At 42.0% G+C, this 21,611-nt stretch overlaps 1 protein-coding gene across 2 annotated transcripts in view; it reads left to right on the top strand.

Annotated features, from left to right (window-relative positions):
* Positions 1–20,143, top strand: part of ccser1 (coiled-coil serine-rich protein 1) — a 225,160-nt gene extending 205,017 nt beyond the window's left edge. Inside the window, exon 13 of one of the 2 annotated variants that reach the window (XM_079552036.1) lies at positions 19,310–20,143. In XM_079552036.1, the coding sequence (XP_079408162.1) occupies positions 19,310–19,993 (684 nt within the window). In that variant the 3' untranslated portion in view covers positions 19,994–20,143. The remainder of the gene's footprint in view (positions 1–19,309) is intronic. The other variant, XM_079552037.1, reaches the window with a different exon arrangement.
* The last annotated feature ends 1,468 nt before the right edge of the window (positions 20,144–21,611 follow it).

Below are 21,611 nucleotides of genomic sequence, written 5' to 3'. Positions count from 1 at the left end.
CCCCCTCCCTTAGCACATGACATCGTAATTCGTCTGTATCCAGAAAAGTGCTCTACACAAGATACTAACGCATAACAGCATTACCTCATCCAAAATGTCGTCTTTCCTCATATTGCTCATCTCTTGCTCGTTGTTGGCCATGTCTAGAAAGACCAAACACACTTTTCGAGCACCGTGCAAAGTGTTCACACCCCTCCAGACGCCGTGCTTCCTGTCTCCCAACAATAATTTTGCTGATTAAATACAGTGTTGGACAGATAAAGCGTCTGTATTCTGCTGCGCCCAACAGTGCAGTACAGTGTGCGTTAGAGACTCAGAGGAGGCCCAGCAGCTCCACTTATAATGAGACGCCACCAGCAGGGACCGCGTTCACACCTGGGGGAGGAGGCAGGTGGAAGGTGAAATGAAACGAGATATAGATGAACAACACAGGCGTGAGGGGGGGGTCTCGCCTGACGCTGCAAGAGGTTGGCTGGCGCTGCTGGTTTCTAAATGTAAAAATATATACATAAAAGCCACTTTTTTCCCCGGTGTGCTCTTCCTTTACAAATTAAAAACAGCTTGAGTTGCTGTGAGGCTGAAATGGAGTACCCAATGGTTCGCAAACTTTTCACACCAATTACCACCGTATGAAGCTTCTGACCTTCCGGGTAACGCCAGGCCGAGATCAAATCAGGACTAAACTGGGGCTGAAAAGTGTCTGAAATAGAATTGGGTCTAGAATGGGTGAAAGCCATGTCTTAAGGTGAGACACGCCAAGTGAAAATCTTAGGTGAAGACCAGACTGACCTTTTATGATGCTTATCTTCTGACTTTTTCTTGACGCACCCGCTGTAGTTTTTCAAGAAATATGTACAGCTTTGCGGCGGATGTTGTAAGTCCCGTTTTCTCAAAATGTGGTTTACTTTACAATCTTGCAACAATATCTCAACTATAGTAGCAGATTATCAACATTCCAGACTTGTACTTAACAATATTTGTGAGTTTTTTTTGCTGATCTTTTAAATATCCAATGCCGGCCTGGTTAATTGAATTTTGAACCCCTGGTGCTACAAAATAAAGTGACCCAGTTCCTTGATGATGAGAAATTCTGTGTTAATTGTGTGTTTGGCTTTTCGAACTGTGTCCAAAATGTGCTCTGCTCAACCAATTTTCCTTTCGATTATTTCCTGCCAACTCCTCAAGCCAATTTTTACCTTGGTTGACATTTGGAGCTAGCCTGAACGTTGGTTCTGTTTTGCTGAAACAGAAGTGGTTAAGTGCTGTGGTGCTTTTTAGTGGATGAACTTTTCCCTGAGTGCCATAGAAAGAGTTCACCTTTGCACATATTCATGTCTTTGGTTAAGGCCAGGTTGAGTGAGAGAGTGAGTGGAGGACAGCGTCAGGGCTGCCTGATATCTGAATTCATGCAATTGATTATCAGCAGTAAAACATACCAACAAAACTTCAAATTTTCGTTGCTCATTCATCAAGTTTCAGCTTTGTCCTGCACAACATTTTTAAGGAATTATAAAAAACAATTCCCGTCAACAAGGTACATGAAATCTGTAATCTTACCTTAGAACTGATCTTGCCTGGCCTGCCAAACCACATGCTTTTCCATAGATATTTCAAAGACATATAGTCTGGGAGCAAGTATGATTTCAAATTTAAAAAATTTCAAATGATTTCAAACAGACAAAAGAGCAGAAGAAAATAGTGTATCGGTCGCCGTGCCGCCATCTTTAATGTTTTGGAAGTGCGTGGTGGTGGCAGGTGACAGCTTCCATCTCTTGGTGCGTAATTGGACCGATGTGGGTAAAATCGTGAAATGATGGTCTGTGAGCCGCCGCCCAGACGGTTCTTCTTTTGAACAAAAAGGAGGAGTGTCTGGCAGGCCAGGCAAGAACTGATCTAAAGCTAGCAAGGTTTGTCCAAATTTCACAAACCTTTCATTGTGAGTGTAGGCTCAAACTGCATGGGTTACGGCACTACGACACACTTTGTGTTTGACAGTCTTTGATCCCATGTAGCTTTTCTCCAACTCAAAATATCTCCAAATTACGCCTTCTCTGCATCCTCTTGTGCTACCAGGGAAGCTCCTTCACCCATTGAACATAATCACTCTCTCTTGCAACCACTTTGGATTGGAAAGCAGGAGACGCAAGGCTGGGAAAAAAAACAGCTTATTTGCTTATCGCGGCTATTAAAATTTCTATTTCTTTTCAATAGACTAATTGTGAAGCCCTAAAATCCGTCTAAATGTGTCCTAAAGTTAGTTTTGTAGTTGGTTTCCCTTTGATATTGGCATGTTAGAAAGGCCCCGTCTGAGATGGCATAGGAAAAAAAAAAGAATAAAGGCATCCAATTTTATGCGGGCACATTAAATGACAATTGCCAGTTTTTATATGCAGGCTGAAATTTGATGCCTAATGCCCACATGATTGTGTTGTGGGTAATTAAGTTTTCATTAGATAAACCAGGCATTTAATCTGACAGCCCTCCCAATTGTGCTAAAGAGACAGAAAACAAGCGTGTCATTTGGACAATCTTCTTTTATTAACTTAGCCACGCTGAGATGGACTTGTTCGCGGCTGATTTTTGCGGCAGATTTGTTGGAAAACTCCTCTGACCCGGCAGATGGGCTGGGAGTTACATCAGCACCTGTGTTCTTTCAAACCTGTGTGATGATGCTTTCCTTCTTTGGTCTTTATCCTCCTCCCGCTTCCTAATGATTCCGTTCTCTTATCTTTAATTCTGTCATTGTTCTCCTCGAGTCGTCTCATTACTCTCTTCACGCCACAATCCACTTTTTCTTACTCACTCCTAATTCTCTTTGTTTCTTTGAGCAACTCTGTCGCAGGTCATATAGGACTTTCTTTCAAGAATTGACCTGAGAAGTCTTCTGTGGTGTAGTAATGAGGAGCAATAGTTTGATTTCAAAGCTAACATAAGCTTCCGTCACATATTATACATATTAGCATAACAAACGTGGATGACTCAGATTAGTAGTAGAAGAACTTGGATCAAGGATGGTCCGATCCAAAAAGATTAACTTGATTATGTTGTGTATATCTGATATTGAACATGTACCTGGTTCACTTCCACTATTTCACATTTTTAGAGCACTTTAACATGTTACAATTTTATTCTCTCCTCAAAAACCTACCTAGAGCTGTGTTTCGATCTACTTGCACACCTTTTTCAGTAATCTATGAAATTTGAAGTGGCTATTCGTAGCACCTTGGCAGCAGCTCCCAAAAAGCACCTCCTGTTCCCCCTCCAGGAAAAGTGTTCCCCCCATCTCGATCGCTTGCAAAGCTTAAATCTTTTTCCTGCAAAGTAAAAACAATAGCCACGAGCCGCACTCGTGTGGCTGTAAAGAGAATCTATGAAGTTTCTCTTTACGGAAACAGATGCACAGCAAAGGGGAGCAAGAGGAAGGGGGTGGGCGGGTCTTATGGGAGAGATCGCTTAAAGAAATAGGCCACCGCTTTTACATGCTGAGATTTGTTCTTACTTTAGCTTTGACGAGTTCATATGTACCTGTCTGGTCTTCACCCGTGCCTTCAATCACGTAAACACAGCACAGATGGCGTTAGCATTTAGCCTCTCCTCCTCTCCTCTATAGCACCAAACGAGGTGAAGATAGAAGCTACCAAGTTCTTCCACGTTTTCCCTATTTAAATATGATTACATGAAGTGTTTCACGATCCAAGTATAGTTTCTCAAAATTAAACAATGTGGGTTTTCTTAGCGGATTAAAAGGGGAACTATATTGTAAGGTGTAATAATACCAGGAGTAATTCGGCGTCCGCACAGAAAATTGCAGAAATTACTGCGCGGATGTCGAAGTACTCTTGGTATTATAACGCCTTACAATATAGTTCCCCTTTTTGTGGAAGAGCTAGGTAGCTTCTATCTTCACCTTGTTTGGGGCTATAGAGGAGAGGAGGAGAGACTAAATGCTAACGGCGTCTGTGCTGTGTTTACATGACTGAGGGCACGCGCGAAGACCAGACAGGTACAAATGAACTTGTCTAAGCTAAGGTAAGAACATATCTCAGTATTTAAAAATGGTCGCCTATTCCTTTAATAACCAGTTGTTGAACCGAGACCTGACCAACTGCAACAACCCCAAATCAGAACAGTTAAAAAAGTAGTTACGAAACATTTCATGGCTGAACAATGACTACAGCAGGGTTTTAATAATTTAACTCATGAACTCATAATTTTTGGACATGTGGGATGGAGGCGGACATTTTGCACTTTTAAGTCCCCTACTCTAATTCAGACACGCCATTTAATACGCCACATTTAATTTCGAATGCTGACTGCTTTGGACTGCCCTGATTCCATTTCTTCCTCCTCGTCCCAAATTTCCCCTCGGCCGCTCGTTGCTCACTGCCTCTCCTCGCTGCCTTCCTCTCCCCCTGCTCCGTTCTGGGCACTGTTTGGCCGCCATATTGGCACAGGCTGGTGGTCGATGAGTTGGCCATGATTACACACGCACACTAACCCTCGTGTATCGGCGCGCACGCTCTGACCTGTTTGTTAGATTGCGGCTGTGCGTGCATTTCTGCACTTTGGATCATCAGACGCTGGAAAAAAAGCTCATTAGGCCTCCTACACGCAGCGTGGCGTTGGCTTAGCTCCGTGCCAGGATTGCCTTGGCCGCGCCGCGAATGAGAGGTCCCGCGGTTTTACACTCCTCGACATCGACAATCACAGGTCGAGAGCAGAAATGACCCGTCGGCGTGAGGTCAGTAATGCCAGCTGTACGTGGAGTTGTAACACAAGCCAAAAAAGCAAAGGGGAAACTGGGCACCCCTGTCTGTGTCAAATTGGCTCTTGACAACTACATTGACATAATTACAAGAGGATGGGTTTGCTGTTTTATACATATTTAGAAAAAGAAAACTTGTCCACGGGTTAGGTCTGGGATCAGCACATACATAAAGTTTAGTAAAGTTTCAATAAAATTATATATAGAGAGCGAAAATTTAAAGCGGATTTACATGTATATCAGTTAACCCTGACACTTCACTGATACATTACATTTCTGCCTTCACAGTTCACTGTGAACCGCTCGAGTTCATTACTGACGGGACAATTGTATTTGTAACCTTTTAGCATAAAGCAAATACTGACTTTTGGGTTCAGAGATGCAAACGAAGCCAGGGCACGAGGCACTGATTTGCAGTGTCAGTGCTCTTTGTTTCTCCAGTGCTGCTCTCACACAAACAAAAAAGACTATTTACTGTCTGCAGATTTGCTCGTGCAATTTATTTGAGAAACTGCAGTGACTTTTAGACGGTCAATAAAGTGAGAGACTGAATGAATAACACATCATTCACAATGTAGTCGGCTCAAGGCTAAAACAGGCCTTTGACCTTATTGTTGTAACAACTCTCTTCCAAATGTTCTACTTGCTAACTTTATAGTACTACCTAACCCTTTATACTACTAGTAATACTTTATAGAAATAGGGCGATCTAAACTAACAATTTATACTATGTTTGTATTAGCAACATATTTTGCCTGTTTTTAATTCTCACTTGTCTTTAATAAACTTTTAACAATTAACAACAGGGAAACATCATACAAAACCTAAATGTTTAAGTTTCCAACCTTTTGATTGTATTGTTCCCTCTTCAAAAACATACCAAGAGTAATGTTTCATTTAGGATTACTCAAAGGTATATACATTTAAAAAAAAAAATCTATGCCCCGATCTGAATTTCCTGTATTTTTTTCCGTGACAGATGGAACATAACTGTCCTCCACATTTGAAAAGTGATAAATCATCACCAACCCAAGCCTGAATACTTGCACATTCATGAGCTAACAAACACAGATCCATCTTATACCGCTCCAGCTGGTTTGCTTGGTTTCATTTAGTTTAAGTTTTACAAAAATGGAATTTAGTTTTAGTCATTTAGTCATTTCTCTTTAATTTTGTTTTTGTTTGAGTCGACTAAAATTGCATGTAATTTTAATCGACTCAATCTTAAGATGCGCTTTACAATAACAAAATGTATTAAAATCCAATTTATTCAAGGTTTTTTGCATCGTGGAGCTTCTCCCAATGAACAAAGCTGAGAGCTGTTCCTTTGCCTGTGAATTTACATTATATGAGGCTCTTTCAGACTGTCATTGAAAGTTTGGATGATTTTAGTCTCTGCTTTTCATTCTTTTTTAGTCATATTTTAGTTGACAAAAATATCTGGACATTTTTGTCATAGTTTAAGTCTCATAAACAACTTTTTAGTTTTAGTCAGCACTAAAATTATAACGAAATATTTTATTCGACATAATTAACACAGTCACATGGCTGTATTGTCGTGAGAATGTTGTTTTTTCAATTGCTGACAACAACAAACACTTTTATCAATACTTTTAAACAAGAAAAGTATGTATCAAAACTAAATATTCAACAGATTTCTATAGTGGCAGTTGTTTGCAGACTGGGCTGTAATTGGCTAAATTGAGTTGTGCTTCATCCAATCGGCAGCAAATGTTGCATCCTCTTGAAGAACTATTTCAACGGGAGCGATTCCAGATGGATATTTCTGTGCTAATGTTTTTTGCAATCTGGTTCTTGCGTATCCCTTTTCACAATGCTGTAGATTTGCTATAAATGAACGTATTTACGCTACACTTTTTTAGACAGACAATTCCCACTGGTGCCAGCAGAGGGTGCTCCAAACAACATGTTAAATTAACACACACCTTTGTACCCTTTCCATACACAAATTATACATTATTTTACTTTTTAAGACACTGTGTGTATCTAACAGCATGTTTAAAGTGTAAATAATGTAGGGCTTTTTTAACACAAGGATTGTCAAAGTTTGTTTGGAGAGGAATCTGATATTTAAATAGATTCAGGCCCTCAGCTCTTGTTGATATGCAGTACATCTGCCTTGCATCACACGATTTATCTGAAAAAAGATTTCTCCAAACCACACGCACGGGGCATGGGCACACTGGTGGGTTGCAGCAGGTTGCGCGGTGTTTACTTGTGTTTTGGAAGTAGTCTAATGGAGATGCGTTTCTGTGGCGAGGGAGATGTCTTTTAAAGATACATGGCGTGTAAAAGAGCTCACTTTGGGGAGAGAAACTTTTAGGTAATTTGATCTGGCAGTAATATCACATCGCTGTTTCAACGGTTTAACGCGTATTGAGAGCATTGCCTGTTATCATGGTTTGCTTCAAAGAGTGCTAGTGATGGTCGTGGTCATTAAACCTTCCATGAACCTTTTAGTCACATCTGCACAGAACAGTTAAAGTCTTTGATGGACTCTGACCATATGCAGTGATGATGTGACTAATGAATGACATAATGGATCAGTTGCCTGGCCAGCCAGTCTCTTTTCGGTTTGAAAGTCTGGGACATGCTCACTGCAATTCATTTCCAACATCTATCTCCAACATCTCCATTTATGACGGTCCAGTCCCTCCGGTTCATTTGTAGTGCAATGTAAAAGTGACTTCCTCTTAACAACCAAGTACTTCCAATAATAAAGATAGTTTATATTTATAGAGCATATTGCCAGAAGAAACGGTAAAGAAGGATTTGAGTGAGTGAATGACGCTCCACTCGCCTCCTAGCTGGAAGCTCCTACCACTCTTTGTACATCCCAGTGTTTGATTCATCTCTCAGTTAAATGTCCATGTTCTGAGACATAATTATCTGCCCAAGCCAGCGATGTATGTCCCCAAGTTTTTAATAAAATGGCAGTAAATCAGATAAAGTATTTAGCAATGTCAAACTCATTGAGATACTACTTTTTTCCGAAGAAAGCTGTGAAATGCAGCCTAAAGTATGACTGGATTTCCAAAGCAAGAAGTAACATCCCTCATCTCCCCAAAGATGATAATTTGTTAGTCACTGCATGCTGGACTTTTGCGGAAAATGTAAAGACTTGAAACTAGCCTGAATGGACTGGAATAAAGAAAATCGATCACACGCTTGGAGGTTTAATAATGTTTAATAGATACAGAAAGCTCTGAGCGAGTGCAGTGTTTACTGCGTCTGGAGCTCAGGTGACAGGGGCTGCTGCTCCTCTGTTCTTCTCCATCTTTCTTCATCCCCTCAGCCTGTTGCCCTGCCTAACTTCAGCACAGACCATACCTCTCCCACCCCCCCGCTTTCCTCTGCTCCCCGTGTGGTCCCCGGACTGCAGTGGAGCCCCATCCATCGCGCAGCTGTCAGGCTTGACTCTTCTCAGCCCTGGCTGTCTGCTGCGGCTGCTGCTGCCAGTCTCCCCACCCGCTCACATAATGAGCACAGACATGCACAAGGACACAGTGGAGAAGCCAGAAGGTCAACAGAGCCAAGAGAACAAGTCGCACTCTTTATCTACTTTGGAGGGGGGGGAAAAATGCTGTCTTTGTTGTATTAGCTGCATACAAAGAGGCAAAGGTATCAAGCTGCCTCTCTTTCCCATCAAAGGTGGCCACAGCAAACCAGCCTCGTGTTTATTTTGAAACTGTTTGAAAAGTAAAGTGTGAGTTTGGACCAACAATTTCCAAACACAATAATATTAAAAAGGCCTCACACAATCCAGCACACAATCAGCTGATATGAAAACCAGTTGGACTTGTCTCCTTTCCTCACAGAAGTTGTTTATAAAAGTAAATCTAAATTACTTGCTAAAAGTTTGTATTTCTCAGCATCGGAGCTGAAAGTTGCAGCGCTGGCGTGATGTACCGGCACGCCAGCGCAAACATGATTGGGTCCACATTTGACTGCTGGACAGGTGATCAAGAGGTCAAGAGGCAGAGGTTGGCCGACAGGTAGCAAGTGATATGAACCAGGAAATGGCAGCCTTCCTTTAGACTCCAGCTTGACTCGACAATAGGGGAGGGGGGGACACAAATGTACTGACTCTGCATTGTTTTGTTCTCGCTGAAATCGGCTCATCATATACATATGCTGGGGGTGTTCCCGCGCACTTCCTCCCATTGTCCCCAAAATAACAACCCAGGCTAGAGACGCAGAGTACATTTGTGCGTTTTGGAAAGCTTCACGGGAGAAGACTGGAGGGGCCGGGATCGGAACACCAGATGGAAGAACCAGAACAAAGTGTCTAGCATTTCACAGAAGAAGATGGCGATGGAAAGCTGAGAACATGGGCCTGAATGAATCAAATTGCGATTGGATTTGAGATTTTCCAAGCATCCAAATTGCGATGTTCGGAGTCGATTGCAAACATTTCATCTCGTAACGCTGCCAAGAGTGTAGCTACAGGTGACACAAAAGCCCAGACTTCTTATGAAAGGAGACTATTGATGAGAAAGTGGAGCGCTTCTGTGCAACATGCCCTTGAGACGGTGTAGCAGGGCTCGCGCACGACTCGGCCTCAGCGCGTTTGATTGTGTGCAGAGGACTTTAGCCTGCAAACTGCCCCTTCGTCGATGTGGGAGAGCAGAGGGTGCGCGCAGTGCTGGTAAATATTTAATGACTATTTCACGGGACAGAAAAGCACAAGATTTAAGATGTTTCACGCCTCGCTGGTTCCCGGCGTTTCGATTAGATGTGCACACAGGACGGACGGACGCGTTTGGACTTGCATGATAATGGAAGCACAACATTAAAAAAAGAAACTGTTTAAGGCGAGACACGGCAGGTGAAAATATTGATTTTTCACACAGTGGTCAATGTTGAGGTTTTTGCTACTTTTCTCCCTTCACATCCTACAGCCTCACGGCGGACCCTCGTCTTTCCCGCGCACATTCTTTTCCTCATGTTCATGTCAGCTCAAGGTGTTTGCACTCTGAGTTTTTGTCTGACTCTGCAAGCTACATGCACACGTCATTAGTTTGTTTTAATCACATTTTTCAAAGTGAATTTCCCCCTCTCTTGTGCTTTAGGTGACAAGTCGGCATGTGACTGATGTCTTTGCGAAGTAGAGGTGACACATGTATAAGCACCTTCTGTTTAGCGGCGTTTCTCCAGTCGTTTCGAAGGCAGACAACGTCATGAAATAAACCTGCTTTCTATTCTAGCCCTATGTTCAAACGTCTATTACGATCACAGTGAATTTTATACGAGGACGTTTTACATAATGGCTCTTTTTATGCAAACCTGGCCATCACCACGTTGCTGTTTTCACTGGCCAATAAAGAGTGTGTTTGCAAAACGCGTTGGAGTGATTTACCTATAGGTCGTCTAGCTGTGAGTGCTGCCCTGCTTTCCTTTTCCCTTCTGTTGAGGGTTTTGCTTGTTTTCTCTCTTAGCATCTTAGTTTTCATGTCAGAGTAAAAAATGGAACAATCTCGCCCATCAATGCCTATTTTATGAAGTTTTGTTCCCTAATGAGCTGGAATAATTACATCAAGGTGGCTAGGGATGTCAAGATTAAGCCGTTTTACGATTACCACGATTATAGGACACGGTAGGCTAACCGTAAGAATCTAGATGCCACGGTTTACCTCTGACGTACTTGCCGCTGCACGACTCAAACAGTGCATAAACTCATTGGTGTTTGAGCGAGGCAGAAGAACGCTCTCCTCCAGAGTTGCAGCCGCCCAAAAAACGATTTAAGTCAGCAGTGTGAGACCTCTTTGGGTATTCAAAAGATGACCAAGGTGTTGTTGTCGCTGATAGACATTCTACATGCAAAGCCTCGCGACGGAAAGTTGCAGATAAAGGTGACGATACGTTGAATGTGAAACAACAACTTCGAGATTATCTTTCGGTGTATATGTCCAAGTCAAGGTAACTGACTTGAACTGCATAATTCACAATAAAGTTGTCCAAGTGTTCGGAAATAGCCACCGCAACTGGGTCAGGATGTAGTAAGAAAGCTAACGTGCTCCGCTCAGCTTCAGCGTAATAAGAAAGGAAAGCAAACGTGGAAATCAGCTGTTTAACTGAGTCTCATTACTGCACTTTAGAAACATATTTCCTCAGTCTGTTCATCACAACAGGGCAGCATAGGTTTTGATACATAAAACACAACATAAAACCTAGCCTAGATTGTGGCCTAATAATAATATATAACATAATAATTATTATTATTAAACATTGTTTTGTATTATTCCATGTATTTCTTCAATGCAAAAGAGTCTTAGACACTTTTTTATTGTTAGAGATGATGAATGTTTACAAGTTCAAGTATTGATAAGCATTTTAAACACAAAAATGAAAAATGTCAGTTGTTTACTCCCAGTAGGTCAATAATCGTAAAATCACAATATTTTCTCTCTCAATAATCGTGACTCAAAAATTTGAAATCAATTCACCCCTAATTGATGGCACTCCCTCGTCTATCACACACTTCATTCACAAATATTACATGTATCCATGTGCCGGACCGGGATGACACCTATATATAATTTATATTCATAATATCTCCACTTAAAGGGGCTAGATGCAAGTTCGCCATTGTATACTCACTACTGCCACCTCAGGTCATACGTGTAACTGCACCTTCTATATTAAGCTTGTGCATGACGGCACTTCGGACCCGAATTAACACGTTTTTGAGGGACAATGCAGGATTTTAGAGGCAATTGTGGTGAACAGGTCTGGGCTCATTCTACACATTAGGACATTGTTGGAACATGTAGGGGGAGGAAAATACATAATTTTAACATGTTTTAACATTTTTAAATTCTGTATAGTCCCTTTAAGCTACAACAAACAACAACAAACAAACCTTCCAGGCATGTATTGAACAAACTCCTCGCCTGATTTATTGAGGTTTGAACTGCAAAGAATGTGGCAAAATTTGATTTTTTTTTCACATTTCACAAATTAAACAAGATATCCAAAACCAAAACCCATAGTTTAAATGTGGCTCCATCAGTTATTTTGATTTTGTCACTGAAAATAAAGGTGTTTTCTAAACTTATAACTTTCATACAGTATGAAAACAGAAAATGACAGAAAACCTGCAATACATTTTCTGCTATTTTTATCTTATTTCTCAATAAAAAGCACCATATTAAATCAACTGCAAGAAATGTCTAATGTAAAACTATATAAAAAACAGGCTTCGCTCTTACTCTTTCGACTCCCCCTCCCCCCTCGGTACTTGCCGAAGGACGCCTGACTTTGTAAATCAGGACGCCCTTCCCTCCTCTCCACCTCTCCTCTTTTTTCCATCCTTTCATTTCCCTTTATTTGTTGTTTTGTTTTATCGTAGCGCTGCTCTTGACCCGTTCCACACGTCCTTTTGTAGCTTCTCTCGCAACTGTTAACCACTCCACCCCCCCCTTCTTCTTCTTCTTCTCATTTGACTCACTCTATTTGCTCTGAAATATTTGCTTTTGACTAACGACTATTCCTTTGATACACAGCATATGTCTCCTCAACTGTCTCTCTGTAGCTCGTGCGCTGCTACTTCTTGCAAAGCTGCAGCGCTTGCCAAATAGTATTCCCCATGTTTTTTTTTACGCCACACCTTCTGTTCTTTTCTCAATTGTCTGAAAGTGTAAAGCATTGGTGTGTGCAAGTTTGCTAATTGCGATACCCTGCGAAAAAAACGACTGTTGTGGCGAATCCCTCTCGGCTTCTTGCTCCACCCCCCAAGGCAGGAGGAGAAAAAAAAGGAGGAGAAATTGGCGGGACTAAGTATTCGCGCTCCTTAATTATCAAGTGATCTGCGTGTAGTGTTTATTCACCCATTAGGCTCTATTAGAAGGCACACACGCGCCCCCCGAGCTCTTTTAAGTAAGCTGTACAGACGCCACGCTGGTGCCAAAGCTGTGAACATTTCCCTCTTCTGTCGGTGTTTGGGAAGAACAGATTGGCCATACAATAGCTTTGAAACAAACACAACTGTGATTCATGAAACAAGTCGGTGAACCTAAGACTTATTTGCACTTACTGTATATGGAGACAGATTGGACCTTTACCCAAAGCGTACTTTATATTTTCATGGTTTAAAAACAATGCAATCGAAGCATATTGCTGAGAGCAGACTTCCAAACAACACCATGTCGGTAAATGATCAGGAAGACTCATTTCTCACTCGAGTTGACGGAAATGCGCAGAGGAGAAGTGTCTTTACTAAAGGACACAATTGCGTATGCTGGTGGAGGCAGGAGGAAAGCACACAACCACCACATAGTGCATGCGTTACTAGTTTTGGTCACATCTGCCTGTTCTAGTAGGAAAAAATCTCAGAACACTTTGTTTTACAGTACCTTGATACATTGTAACTAACTAAATTTAGTACAATGTAGTGTGCTCTGTAACAATGTGTAATAACTTGTACCTTAGATACACAGGGCGGCACGGTAGCACAGCTCGAACGTCCCGGGTTCGATTTCTACCTGAATGAGGCCTTTCTGTGTAGAGTTTGCATGTTCTCCGCGTATATGTGTAGGTTTCCTCCGGGTACTCTGGTTTCCCCATCACTAAAAACATGTACAATAGGCCAGGACGTGTGTGGGACAATGGATGGAAATTAGCCCAAGGCTACATTCCGGTGTTGCGTGTTTACATGCATGAGACCCATGTTTGTTCATTAACATGTACTGTGTATTAGTAGTTTGTAGGTACATAATGTCTGATGAAGGGCTAAACGTCTGAAACGTTGCACTGGTGAGCAGCAGCCTGTGCGGATCTTTTTCAATGTTAACTTTTTGATCCTGCACGGCTCTTCAGTACGGGATGTGCATGTCTCCCCATCTCTTTTGTGTCGCATAATGTGATAAGACATAACTCTAACCCTAATCCTAACCTTAAACCCTAACCCTAAGGGTCTTGTGTCCTATTACATTAAGTACCTACAAAGAACTAATACAAGTTATTCCATTGTGTATCTAACCCATAGGTACAAGTTATTACAGATTGTTACCGAGCACATTACATTGTACTAAATTTAGTTGGGCACAATGTTTCAAGGTACTGTAAAATAAAGTGATACCAAAGCCTCTCCCAAACAGAACTGTGTATTTAATCTCCGTTCATGTACCATTAGATAAAGCACAATGTATATTATTGGAAACACTGTACTGATCCATTAAATAGAGTGTCTAAACCTCTGGTATACTCCATATAGGCATAGCAGCAAAAATAGTCTGTCTACTGTGTGTACTGCGTGAAGGTCCTTCAAAGTGAGCCAGTTCTCATTCCCATTCACACCTCTGCAGCAACCAGTCCTCAGAGTCCCAAACCCCTGTGGGAGCGACGAACTCGAGCTGAGGACACTTCAGTGGAAACATTTTAAACATTTCGCTCTGAAGTTGTGGTCCTTTGAACTACAATCTTTTTATTGCTTTCTGTGATTTTACTGGTTTCGTTTTTAGCATTATTGTGTGGCTTCAGGAACCTTAAATACTGACTGTGGAGGCTGTATAGGCACACAAAACTAAAAATCACAGAGAAAGTCTTGGTATTATCTCTTTCATGCCTTCATTAGTCTTTAGAGTGGAAGGAGGAGTTTTGCAGAACCGAGCGATATGACTTCCAGCACACAGACATTTAAATCACACTTGTTCTGTGGCGTAGCATCTTCAGACAGGCTTTTTCTTTTCCTTACAAGATTTAGTCACAGCTTTAGTGTTCATCAACATGTTTTCCTTTTTTTCAGTCACAATAAATTTCACATTATGAAACATTTAAATAAATTAACACTGGCGTAAAGGCTCCAAAGCTTAATCTGTCTATGCCCAATGGACACAACATCATTTAAAAAGCTTTAGACCATTTATCTCTTGCTCTCTCCTGTACGAACATGAGTCATTTTAGAATCAACAGTGCAAGGTTGAACCCGCTCCCTCGTTCTCCTCAGAAGTTTGTTTACCCATTTTAGTTACTCAAACCTGTTCTTCACGTGACTTCAGAAGCAATTGTAGCCAACATCTTAAGCCCACGTACCGTCCTCTGTTACTTTGAAATGCAAAAAAGCTGGGACTAGCGCCGCACTCTGCCTTCTAAAAGTCAGCTGGTGTTCGCAGACTTTATCTGCAAATGCCACGTGTAATAATTGGCTCCATTTACAGCTTACAGCACCATTTGTCCACCTAAATGTGTTATCATGAAAGATCTTATTAACTCTTCATGTTGATTGTTTTTTCATTTGATTGTTTCCATATCTCAGCTTTCTTTCTTTCTGTCCATGGGCAACAATAACTGTGCTTTAGTTTGAAGGCTTTAACAGACGCTCACTGTCACTTTACACTTTCAGGCCTTGTTTATTCACTCTTCAACACTTGGGGGTGTAAGCCATGCAAACAGCCCTGGGGTAGACAGACAGAAGCATAGCTGCCAATCTGCATCAGCGAGAGCAAAGCGCTCCTCAATACATTTTAAAGGAGACACATTTGTGCAACAATAGCATCAATTTTTTTTTAGTTTTGTCATATGTAATTCACCTTCCTGCCAGTGGAGGGTGCTCCAAGCAACATGGAGTCTAAACGGTCAACTCCTGTCTGTCGCCAACTATTAACATGCAAAAAAAGCGCCACATTTGCTGTCTCTCTTGCAACTCTAACCGAACAAAGATAAATGGAGAAACTACATGTATCAAATTGCCTTAAAGAGCAGTCCTTCGTCTTCAGTTGTCTTTTCCTAATATACATTCATTTAGAACGTAACAATATTAAAGGGGCTAGATGCAAGTTCGCCATTTTATACTCACTACTGCCACCTCAGGTCTTTTGCTTAACTGCACCTTCTATATTAAGCGCGTGCATGACGGCAATTCGGACCCGAAGTAACACCGTTTTGAGTGACAGTGCAGGATTTTAGAGACAGTTGTGGTGAACAGGTCTGGGCTCATTCTACACATTAGGACATTGTTGGAACATGTAGGGGGTGGAAAATACATAATTTTTAACATTTTTAAGCTCTGTATAGTCCCTTTAATGCTGATGTGCCCAAAGCCAGGTATAGTATAGACCACAGTCTTGCGTTCAAAAGTGTAAGGTTGAAAGATGCGATGTCCGTTGAAACACACGCACGAGCTAAAACAACAAAAGTTAAGATCTGCAGATAAAGTCTTTTAACAGCTGAGTCACTCCTACAGTAAATTATACATCCTATAATATCTGAACCTGAACAGCAAGTACCTGGAATGATGACACAATCCCAATCTCTATAGACATACTGCTGATTTATTTCAAATTGCTTCACTCACCACTGCAAAGAAACATCCTTTTCCATACATTTTCAATCATACAGAGGTGTGTTAAAAAATGCTAAAATAAATAATATTTTCACAGGTTCTGTGCTGTTACTCTGCCTCCTTCACCTTAGCGGTATGCTACAGGGATAATTAGGCAGGTATTGTTTATCTCCGCGTTTGTGATAGCTCCAAAGTGTTGCGCGTCTCATTTTGAACTTGATCCTTGCTTGATGGGGTCGTCTTATAAGAAAAAAGCATTTTATCAAATTAGCATTTTCTTTCTTATATACCACACTCATTCATTCCTTACTGTTATGGCTAATTGCATTTCCTCCTCTTACACAAATGACTCCTGACAGCCTTAACAGCATAATTACGTTTCTTTTAATATCAATTTGCCAACACTAACACAATGAAACATAATAACATCGATATAATATTGCTATTCTCGAATGACATGGCCATGTGGAGATTTGTCATTTACCGATTATCTGGTATGAAGGCTAAATTAGGTCTTTTCTTTAAGGCTCTTTGATGGGTTATTATGCACAGTGACCCCAGTGAAGTGATGTGACTGGAGCAGGTTTAAAACATTAATTAAAACCAGTGCAAAGTTTTAAACAAGCCTCGGCTTGTTAGTAATTTAAATATTATTGAGTTGTTTACATGTTATATTGTAATTATTTAACACTAGCCTTTAGCTCGCAAGATAAAAGCTCCTACCTTACGACCTCTGGCATTTCCTTTGGGGCAGGATTCACAGTGAACATGATGTTTTTAATTCTAATTGTCCAGGAAGATATCATGTAGGTGCATATAGACCATTGGATTCTCACGTTTTGAAACCTTGAAGCAAGTATAAACTCTAAACTAGCGGTTGCCCCAACTCGTTTCTAGCTCTCAGAATGCAAATTCATTTTGTTCATGTTTTGGCCGCATCTACAGCTTTATCAGAAGGCAAAGTGAATCGGTGCGGGCTGCCGTTGGTAAAAAAAAAAATCACGATATTTAGATACTGACTGCAGGGGAACAAATCAGTTGTTTACGCAGTTGCCAATATTGACAGCTGACCGCTAGAATTTTCTTCATCTTGGTTTTAAAGCAGTACTAAGGCCCCTAGAGGCCATAAGCGCCACTGTAGGTGTCTGCTTTTCACTCATTAATTGTCCGTGAGAGTAAATACTACGCTGACAGAAAAGACAAAGGAATAGAGGGATATTGTACATCCAATTACACAATGGAGATAATCCTTTTCACTCAAACTTGGCTGTAAATACTGTTTAAGTGGCGCTAGCCCTCAGTTAGCTTTGCCCATTAGTGTGTATTGGTGGCTCCTACCCGGTGGCAGCGAAGTTGCAATTGTGGTTTTCAGGCCAGAGACACCAGGGGGAGATGAAAGACCCCCCAATCATCCCATTAACACTTGTATTACCCCCAGAGGGACTACGGAAAGGATTTATTAAGGCAAATAAGTTACTTAGTACTGCTTTAATGTCAGTGTAAAAAAAAAAAAGACCGAATAGCCTTTACGATGTTTATTTTATGACTTTTTGTCTGCTAGGAAATAACTATAACAAATGCTGATTTTGTATATTTTCATTCACTTTTTATTCATCCAGTGACACAACAAAAACACATTACTTTTTCCTAAGGGTGCCATTTTGGGGACATTTTACTATCCATGACATATTTTGCTCTGACTCAATAATTACTATAGTCTATATTCTGCATCACTTGACATCCCAGTGTTGTGAAATCTCAAAAGGCCGTGTTCTATATGCTCAGTCTTCTCATGGATGCTGTTCAGCGTAATATACCGTATCTGCAAATGTCATCTGAACCTACACTCCATGAGATATGTTTGATCAAATGTGGCGCTGCTGAGAACACGGCTCGTCGGGTTGGAGTTTTGTACTTGAGTGGCGCAGCACTGTAGAGCGCGGGGACAGTAGGGAGATGTGTTGCATAAGGCAGTGTAGTGGAGTGTGAAAGGAAACAGGTGGCTTCTGTTCCTGCCATGGAGCTTTATGTACCATCCTCCCCATTCTGTCTGTTCCGTAAGAGAGTCACAAAGAAACCCCTCTGCTTTCAAAAGGGGCAGTTGGCCCTTCCTACTGTTAGAAAAGCTAGCTTTGTTAATTTCAGAGAACTGTTTGATAGAGTTTTTCAGTCACGATTTGTGGTTGACAGTGGCTCAGATGGTGTGGATGTTGTCTAAGGAAATAAGATGAATTGAAGAAAGTCGGATACAAATGCTATGCTCAACATTTTTTTAAACCACATGCTTTTATTTGCGTGGCTTGGTCTATTGTTTTGCTGTTTTTTCTTGTGCTGTTTCGGTGTAAATTTTGAGAGAAACTGCAAATCTTCCTCCTCAGTTCTAAACTTTTACATTAAGGTGCTATTTGAAAGACCAAATTTGACCACAAGCATCACATCACTTGCTTACGAGTTGAAAAACATGAAAAATGATCATTACACTAGTGCTTGAAAATGATGTTTCAATCCTTTGTGGTGTAGTTTACTTATTCATCTTTTCAATCAAAAATCTATCAAAATGTATGTTCAAATGCAAAAATAACAACTGTATCTGTTCATTTAATCAGATAAAGAAAAAGATTCATTTTGCCAATATTTTGTCAACACAAGCATTTTACATACAGGGATGTCCGCTCATCCCGCTTCACTTTGCCCTTACTGTGTTTGTACATGCGTTATATCAGGCTGTGTGTTTGAAAGCCAGGCTGCGAAAACAATTAAAACACGCTTCTGCAGCCCACACCGATCCTCCAGAGCAGCACAGTGGTGCAGTGCAGCACAGCTAAAAGGTCCCAGGTTCGATTCCCACCTGGACGGGGCCTCTCTGTGTGTGGAGTTTGTACTTTCTCCCCGTGTCTCCGGGTACTCAGGTTTCCCCTATCACTAAAAACATGTACAATAGGCCAGGATGAATGAGAGTGAGAGTGGGGGACAATGGATGCAAATTAGACTAATCTGTGTCTATATGAGTGCCATGTATGTGCATTAACAAATACAACACAATTACCACCGTATACTGAAGACGCCTTTTCTGTCCCTCCACACTGCCTGTCTTTTTTCTATCTTCCCTGAATCCGCATATTCCCTCGGCGTCACACTTGTTCTCTAAAGACTTCTTGAAAAACAGCAGGTATAAATTAAACACTGGCAGGTGTGAGACCTACTTAAATTGTGTTTCTTTCTTTTTTTTTCTCTCTCTTCAGACCAATCATCCAGGCCGGTGGTCAGGAGCAGGCAGCAGCAGCAGCAGCAGCCTGGGCCCAAGGGAGCGAAGGGCGGTACGAGCTACGGCGGGGGCGGCACACGCAGGGGACCACATTAACCAGCACGCACCTCACCACCCTCTTCACGGCCGCGCTCACACTGCCAGAGACGAGCAGCGGCACCACCAGGCCGCCTCGGCCCGCAGCCACGGCGGGAACGTAGCAGCGCTTTCTGTTGCGACATATCCCCTCTCCCAGCACCACGTGTCCAATCACAGCCGGCAGCTCGAGGCGGTTTCTTCCTCTGCGGAGTCTTTAACCCAGAGCGTCGGGGGCGGGGGGGCGCTGTCTCTCTGTGGCGGGCTGAGGAGAGGCGAGCACCACCACCACCACCACCCCTCTAGCCACATCCCCCGGGCGATCAACTCCAACGGCTCCAGCGCTTCCTCCAGCCTCCACAGCCTGAGCCGAGCGAGCGTTTCATCATCTGACCAAAGCTCCCCGCCGCCAGCCACCCCCTCTTCGGTCTCTTCCGTGTCCTCCTCCTCGTCTGCCTTCGCCGGCCGGTTAGGACAGCCCCCCCGTGGCCCGCTGTCCCTGCACAGCTACAGCCGCAAAAATGTTTTCCTCCAACATTCGCTCCACACTGCCGAACTGCAAGCCCTGACGCAGAGAGACAGTTGAGGCGCGCCCTACGACCACATCACTGACTTTTAGGTGTCAAAAAAAAAAAAAAAAAGTGCTGCTCGTTTAGTGTATTATTGTGGAGTTTCCCTCAAGGTGTCAGCATCATGCGTATACAATCACACGTTTAGTTGGGGCGCTGGAGTTTGTGCCCTGGTTTTGATTTGATTTAGATATATTTACTTCATTTTAGTCCTGAAGATTTGACTTGACATTTACTTTAATTTGATCTTAATGATCCGCCAGTTAAAATTCTGCCCCCAGCTAATTTCCTCTACAATAATAAGTAAATATCCAGATGAATAACAATGAGGTGGTCAAGTTGTCAATATGCACAAAACTAAAGGTTGCTGGTTCGATCAGTGAATACCGTCCATGTAGAGCAGGGCAAACAAATCTATGAAATCCATCCGTCTTTTTCCATTTTATCCAGGGTCGGGTCGTGAAGGCAGAAGTCTGAGTAGAGATGCCCAATTTTCCCTGTCATAATAATGGCTTACACTTGTTATTGCGCTTTACAAGCCTGTGCCGCAAGTTTCTCAAAGAGCTACACTGCAGTCATTATTTACTCCACACTCGGCGGTGATAAGCTGACTGACCACACTTCAGCTGACTGACTGAAGTGTGGCTGCCAATCTGCACCAAGTCTGACCACCATTCACACACTCACTCACACACACGCACACACACAGACAGACACACACAAACGCACACACACACAATCTTGTACTGCTATCTTAGTGAGGACACTCATAGACATAATGTATTACCCAGACCCTAACCCTGAACCCTAATTTCAAAAATGTCCTCACTCTTTTGGTCAAAAACTCAAACTGGTCCTCACAATGTCGCAAGTACAAGAACACACACACACACGCACAAACACAATTATGTACTGCTATCTTAGTGAGGACACTCATAGACATAATGTATTACCCAGACCCTCACCCTGAATCCTAAGCCTCTAACCCTAACCTTAATCCTAACCCTAATCTTAACCCAATTCTAACCCTTACCCTAAAACCACATCTTGACCCTCAAACAGTCCGTCAAATAAGTGAGGACCACCCAAAATGTCCTCACTTTTCAAAAATGTCCTCACTCTGTTGGTTAAAAACTCAAACTGGTCCTCACAATGTCGTAAATACAAGAACACACACACACACACACACACACACACACACATTCATGTACTGCTATCTCAGTGAGGACACTCATAGACACAATGTATTACCCAGACTCTAGCCCTGAACCCTAAGCCCCTAACCCTAATTTTAATCTTAAACCAAACCTAATCTTAACCCAATTCTAACCGTAAACCTAAAGCCGCATCTTGACCCTCAAACAGTCCTTCAAATAAGTGAGGACCACCGAAAATGTCCCCACTTTCTAAAAATGTCCTCACTCTGTTGGTCTACAACTCGTTGATGTCCTCAGTTTGTGGGTCTGTACAAGTACACACATACACACACACACTCACACACTACATTCATACATCAACCTGCTCCTCTTAACTTGAAGGAAGATCATTTCCGCAGTTTGCGTCCACGATCTTGTCCTTTCAGTCCTTGGTCTCATGTGTCAGTGGAAACACAGATTTATTTATCTATAAAATGTA

This window comes from Gobius niger (genome assembly GCF_951799975.1).
Source record: "Gobius niger genome assembly, chromosome: 1".
Lineage (NCBI taxonomy): Eukaryota > Metazoa > Chordata > Actinopteri > Gobiiformes > Gobiidae > Gobius > Gobius niger.
Note: the sequence above shows the minus strand (reverse complement) of the source record. Positions and strands in the feature narration are given on the sequence as shown.